The sequence below is a fragment of the Phyllostomus discolor genome, chromosome 2 (assembly GCF_004126475.2).
Source record: "Phyllostomus discolor isolate MPI-MPIP mPhyDis1 chromosome 2, mPhyDis1.pri.v3, whole genome shotgun sequence".
Lineage (NCBI taxonomy): Eukaryota > Metazoa > Chordata > Mammalia > Chiroptera > Phyllostomidae > Phyllostomus > Phyllostomus discolor.
Window position 1 is genome coordinate 192060707 of NC_040904.2, and position 7056 is coordinate 192067762.

At 32.8% G+C, this 7056-nt stretch overlaps 1 protein-coding gene across 1 annotated transcript in view; it reads right to left on the reverse strand.

Moving 5' to 3' along the window:
* LOC114489340 (NKG2-A/NKG2-B type II integral membrane protein-like) overlaps positions 1-6467 on the reverse strand; it is a 34759-nt gene extending 28292 nt beyond the window's left edge. The window contains exons 1-5 of the mRNA XM_036019337.1: positions 6106-6467; positions 5642-5737; positions 4429-4462; positions 4333-4352; positions 3662-3813 (exon numbers count right to left, since the gene is read on the reverse strand). Coding sequence (XP_035875230.1) covers positions 3662-3813; positions 4333-4352; positions 4429-4462; positions 5642-5737; positions 6106-6292 — 489 coding nt within the window. The 5' untranslated portion in view covers positions 6293-6467. The remainder of the gene's footprint in view (positions 1-3661; positions 3814-4332; positions 4353-4428; positions 4463-5641; positions 5738-6105) is intronic.
* Positions 6468-7056: the final 589 nt, after the last annotated feature.

Here is a 7056-nt window from a genome sequence, read left to right on the forward strand (position 1 = left end):
AAAGTGTCCCAGGTTCGATACCCAGCCAAGGTACATTCCCCCAGCAACCACACACTGATGTTTCTCTCTCTCTCTCTCTCTCTCTCTCTCTCTCCCCCTTCCATCTCTAAAAAATAAATAAATAAAATATTTTTAAAAAGTTTCAAAATTCACAAGCTTTTAGGCTACTGTTAATTTTCATACATAGGTAACCATTTTTTACCATTCTTCATTTAAAAAAATAGATTTATGCCAATTAACTCACTTCCCTTTTCAAATCAATATTATTGTTTGTTTTGTTTCTCACTGTATTTTTACTGATGAAAGAGAAGGCAATCAGTTAGTTGGTCCCCTTAGTGTGGCATTCCTTGGGAGCTTCTTGTATGTGCATGATGGGGCATCAACCAGCACCCTGCATGTATTCTGATGATGCTCTAACCAGCTTGCCTACCTGGACTGGGCCTATATTAATGTTGTTTTAATGTTCTAATCAGAATACGGAAAGAGAATTATATACGTTATAGTTTGTATTTTAGTGTTCTTATACAGCAGTTTGAAAAAGGCAATGTTGTATATGGCAGGCTATGAGACTTCAAATGCAATCAAATAAAATATTAAGTAACTAAATTGTATATTTGCAGCCTATATAAACATGATTTTAAAAATGAAAAACCAAGTACAGTTATTTTTCAAGGTTAGAGTGATTGAATTTGTAATATACTTTTATATATTGGACACACTAAGAAAATGTATTAGCATGATTACAAGAAGGGACAAATATAACAATTTCATGCCTCTGAAATTTGATGAAACAGTAAAAATAACATGAGCATTTATTATTGGAAAAAGCAGGTAGAGATTCCAGTAAAAATAGAGCAAATTTGTTGTCTTCATGTCTAAGACTGCTCCCATGTCCTCCCCATCTCCATGTCAGTTCATGAATAAGGAGTGTAATTCTTACTATATGGGAAACACTGAAACATCACTGGTGTCCCCATGGGGGAAGTCTGATTACTTTGGAAATGGTGGTTAAACTGCCCACTCCTTTTTCAGGTCAGACTCGCTAGGTTAGAAGTGAGGGAGACAATCCTTTTTCTAGTCTGTGTCAGCACAGTGCCAGCTACAAATATAACAGGAAGGTACTCAATGTGAGAGCACAGTACAAGAGGTGATATTAACTCTCTACACCTACTTGGTTGGTGGGAAAAAATTTGCACTTTGTAGAAGAACCAAAAATAACCCAGTAAAAAAAATAAGCCAAAGTTTATTTGAGAACAGCTTTTAAAGGCATGAGTACTCCCTTACAAACACACACACACACACACACACACACACACACACACAAGTACATCAAGTAGCAGAGGGTGGAGCCATACTGACTTGAGGTATTTGAATACATTTTTTAAAATCATTGGTTGTCAAGTAAGCTATGCAGGCCCAAGGGGAATCCCAGTAATTAAGCCTAAAAATAAAATAATAACATGAATTTTACAAACTGACTAAGCATACTTCAAAACAGACGATTCCACAGTAATAGTTTACTGAAGGTACAAAAATATAAATCTAGTAAGCATGTAGGGGGATCCATGTTTATTATACTATGTTATTGAAAATGTGGACTTACCAAATTTTGAAACCATGTAAAAAAACTAAAAAATGTCTTCCATACTTGGGGGGATAAATCAGCCATACAAAATAACTTTCACTGGGATAAGAAATTGGATTTTTATACAAATATTTAATACTAGTTATTATACATATATATACACCTAAAATATATTTTAAAAACTGTGTTCCAACAACTCTATGGAAATATGATGGCAGTGAAAAAACAATTAGGAAAATAAAAAATGTATGAATCAATCAAACAAAATTATCAGTTGAAAAATCATTATCTACATTATAAAATTCAGTACATTTACATAAATATTGAGATATAGAAGAAAGAAATGATGAAATAAAGATGGAGTGAAAGAAATCACTAATTCCTGAAGGCAGAGAGAAAGAGATTAAATATCTAATGGAGCCTAGGAGACCTTTATAGAACTTTATCAGTGAAACCGACTTAGGTGTACTTATTGCTTGTGAACAAAAAGAGAGACAAAAACAATTTTTGAGAGATAATGGATGATCATCCTCTTAAATTTTATATTAAAATATGTAGGCCCATGTATATATATAGTTGTTTACATAGAAAAGATCACGTGCTATAAATTACGCCGCATCAACTAGGTAATGATGCAGGGAAGTGGGAACTTGACCTCTACCACACAGCATCACAAACACAGCATCACAAAAATATACATTCTCAAAGTGTATTATAAACCTAAAAGTAAAAGTCTATCAATAAAGAAAAAAGATAAACCATAAAGAGTAATGCAGTAGATTATCTTCATGAACTTTGACCAACTTATGAAATATGTCCAAAATAATCACCAAAAATTTAAAATGAGATACTGAATGATGGTAATGTTAATAAATCCTGGTCATTAAAACACTCCAATATGAGAAGAAAAATGTAATTAATAGTCAATAAAGCCATTTGAACCTCACAAATTTGAAAAAGAGTCATATTGAAAATCTAACTACTTCTAAGAAGGAAAATTATAGGTAACATATAGGAGAAATGGTCAAGAGGCATGAATGGGCACTTCTCATTCTCACAGTACAGAAATTCATAATGAATTGTGCTCTGAAAGATGTGTTCAATTGACCACTGAGGAAAATACATATTTATGTCTAATGATGCTTTTGTATAATGATCAGAGCTGATGGCATTAAAATTCTGGCAGTAGAAAGCTTTGGATCATGAAACTATTGGATATAATGTGTATTTATACAACAAACTAGAAACTGCAGGGATAATTTACATATACACATATTTTTGACCCTGAAATTTCAATCTGATGAAAAATGGCAATGCATTTTACTTATACACATATACCATTAGAACAACTATATTTATAAATTATTATATTATTATACACATAACACTTATGGTATATCAACTTATATATTATATGTATTATACTGTATAAATTATTTTAAATTTATATTATCTGGAAAAAGGAAATACTCAAGGATTTTTATTAAACAAATATTCATAGCAACTACATATTAAAAATATCTCTATTCTGAGTAGAATAGATTAAAGAATGCCAGGTATATACAATAGAGCAGTGAAAATTAGCAAACTTCAGGTACATTCAATAATATGGATTAATTGAAAAAATACGATGAGTGAGTTAATGGAGACATGTAAAATGCATAATGAATGATTCCCATTACAAACAATTCAAAATTAAGCAAAAATAATTTGTGATATAAAATCTCAGAATAGTGATTAAGTGAGGAGAGAGGAGAAGTCAAGAGAAAGTGCACAGGAGTGGGCTGGCAACATCTACTTCATGACGAATTTCAGTCTGTAACACGTACAATCACATCTATAGTCTCCATGATGCATGGTACAATGAAGTAGCAAACTTTAGGAAAAAAGAAAACATTATAGAAGCCTGATTATCTATGAAAATCAAGAAAACTGCAATGTTATAGAGTCAAACAATAAAATACTAACAACCTTTACAATAAATTATAGATATATACAAAAATATGAATGAATTCTATAGAAATATAAAATGAAATACTCTTTTAAAGAAAATGGTGGAAACATTAAACATCTTACCATTTCTTCTTCATTATCTATGTAGAGCAGGTTAGAGTTCTTAGAAGCACAGGCCATCAAACTCTCATTCCATGTTTTTTTTCCAATGCTGATGTAATAGCAGTTGTTGGAATATATAAGCCACTCTGGTGGACATCGACCACACTGATATGCTGAAGGAAGATTATGTATTGTTATCCAAGAACAATATAAAATGTAAAATGAAAATTAATTTCAGTATTTGCATAGGTAGAGACATACTAGTGCACAGTATATACATATACCCTCACAGACTGGCATATATAAGGCGTAATACACTCATACACACTCACACACACTCACGCATTATGGTCAGCCCCTCACTCCCTAATTTATGTGCCCATATTAAGCAAACACACAAACAAAAATATCCTCTTTCTATATATCCTTAATGACAATGAATGAAACTACATTTTTAGAAACCAAAATTATCTTTGAACAAATTGGCAATAATGAGTTGGATAAATTAAATGAATATTTCTTCATATTTTTACATAAGAGATATACTCTTCTATACTCATTATTTAGGTATCTTTATGTCTGGTATCATAATTTATGTTCCTCCTTACCAAAAGAAACCCTATAAATTTTGACTGCATTAGAGACAAGGTAGGAGCTCTATTGATATAGGAACATAGAAAATAATTAGGTACCTTTCTGGTTCCCTGTTGTCTGGTTCCCTGTCCAGTTCTCTGCTGTAACTGTCTGGTTCCCTGTTAAGATAATATATAATTTATATTATGTACATGAAAGAAGAATTATTCTGCACCAGTATTACATTAGCTAGAAAAAGAAGTAAATATAAGAAAGTAATGCTGATCTACATAAATCACAATACTTTTGTTTATTACTTCCAAATGTGGTATATTGTCCAGGATTAAAGGACTTGGAATAAAATAGATGTATCAAGAAAAAATAATGAAGCCATAATAATTTGGAAGAAAACAATACAAAAGCCATGAAAACCAAACTTCACCAATTCTTATACTATTTGGATTAATCAGTATGAAAAATTTAGTTGCATTTCTCAATAAGGTGTCCTAAAGCATGCCTTGAATTATAACATAGGAATATATATGGATATATGGGATATATAAGCATATATATAAACTACTTTTTTGAAATTTTAATTTATTATTTATTTATTTATTTACTGTTGTGCAAGTACAATTGTCTTCATTTTCACCCCACCTAGGCCCCCACCCCACCCATTCCCACCTCCCACCCTCAAACTTACCCCCTTTGGCTTTGTCTATGTGTCCTTTGTACATGTTCCTTGATGGCCTTCCCCTATTCTCCCCCATTATCTCTCTCCCCTCTCCCCTCTGGTTACTGTCAGTTTGTTTTTCAATTCAATGTCTCTGGTGATATTTTGCTTGCTTCTTTGTTCTCTTGATTAGGTTCCACTTATAGGTGAGATCATATGGTATTTGTGCTTCACATCCTGGTTTATTTCACTTAGCATAATGCTCTCCAGATCCATCCATCCTGTTGCAAAGGGTAGGAGGTCCTTTTTACTTTCTGCTACATAGTATTTTATCATGTAAATGTACCACAGGTTCTTTTTCTTTTGTCGACTCATTTACTTGTGGGCATTTAGATTGCTTGCAGGCTTCCAGCACTTGGCTATTGTAAATTGTGCTGCTATGAACATTTGGGAAAATATATCTGCCAATGATAACTCGGACAAAGGTTGACCTCCAAAATATATAAAGAACTCACACAACTCCATTTAAGTATGACACGCAACCCAATTAAAAAATGGGCAAAAGACTTAAATAAACTACTTTTAAAATAATGCAGATGTTTATATCTTGGAAAAATCCATAATAACTATTGTGTACTTAGTCTAAAGGCGTACTTTAAAATAAGAGTAATATTCTGTAATATTATGAAGTGTTTAGAGGCACTGATGAACATAAAAATGAACAGTTTCATATAATCTTACAATAATATACTTACAGAGAATAACAGCTGTTGTTACCACAGTGGTCATCAGCACAAGGCAGAAGACCCCTAGGATCCCGGCAATGACCTTCTCTGGAGGTGATGAGGATGCTGGGGGGAGGGAAATGGAAATACTGAGAAAGGACGGATGGGGGCAATTGTTTGGACAGTTTACACACAGAGAATCATGTACATAAACTTGGACTCCAAAGCCATACCTACCATTGTAATCTTCTTCTCAGAATGTATCAATGCCTTTTAACTAAATATAATGCTCTATGAGTTTCTGGTCAAAGACTACAACTTACAACAATGTCTGAATAAAATTAGTCCGAAGCTTTCACCTGAGAATATCACATTCCAACTTCCTGATCCTTAAGATGAAAAGAATAAGTGAGCTTATCCCCTTCTCTTACCCACACCTCTGCACCCAGCTGCACATCCTAGAACAGTTATACTGTGTCTGCTGAATGTGTTACCTCCACAGTGGTCATTCTTGTCACTCCCTGGAAGATCCTGAGAAGCATTTTGAAGATTTAATTCTGCGTAGGTTAGTTCCTTCTCAGTTCCTGGAATGGAGCCTTTAGTACCCTTAGGTTTCATGTGCTGTCTCTTTGTGTCCTTAACCAGATTCAGTTCTGCATAGGTTACTCTCTGGTCACTCATCTGTGCAGCTGAGTGGTGGCCGAGACTGTGCTCTACAACATGTGTGCTTATGAATAAGTAATACAGTCACTGAAGAGATCCCTCACAGTGACACTGGGCGGGGTACGGGGTGAGTATCGGGCTCATTTCCCAGTTGAAGAATCTAATGTTGTGCTTATAGATTTCTTAGATCTTTAAACAACTACCTCAAGGTAGATACAATATGTAAGATATTGTACATTTGACAATATATTGTTTGTTTGAGCAATAAAAATCTGTATGTTAGTGATGAATAAAATAACTTCATAAATGACATCCTTGTTTATTTAGTGTCCAATTCCACAGAAATATTTTAACACCATTGGAATGCTAGTATGAAAACTAAAATGCAATATTAGAAAAAAGAGACACAATATTTATGATAAATTTGAAATTGAATAACAATTAAAGACTGAGTGCCCTCAAAATGGGGCACTAATCATGTTGGCATATCTAGTAATTCTCTGAACTAAATTTTTATTTAGTGACATACATTTATTCATTAAAGAGAATGAGTTGTTATCAAATCATCTTCTATTTTGAATAAATTATTTCATATGTTAAAAAATCTTTGTCATGTAAAACTTATTTAAGACCTAAACATATTGACAACAAAGTGAAATTTTTAAACACTTATATTACACAAGAAATTGGCAGTTGAGTTACAGGCAAAGATATAAAATCATAAAATGTGAAATAAATGTGTGTAGATTATTTATATTAGAACACTGTTGTTTCAAACTTCC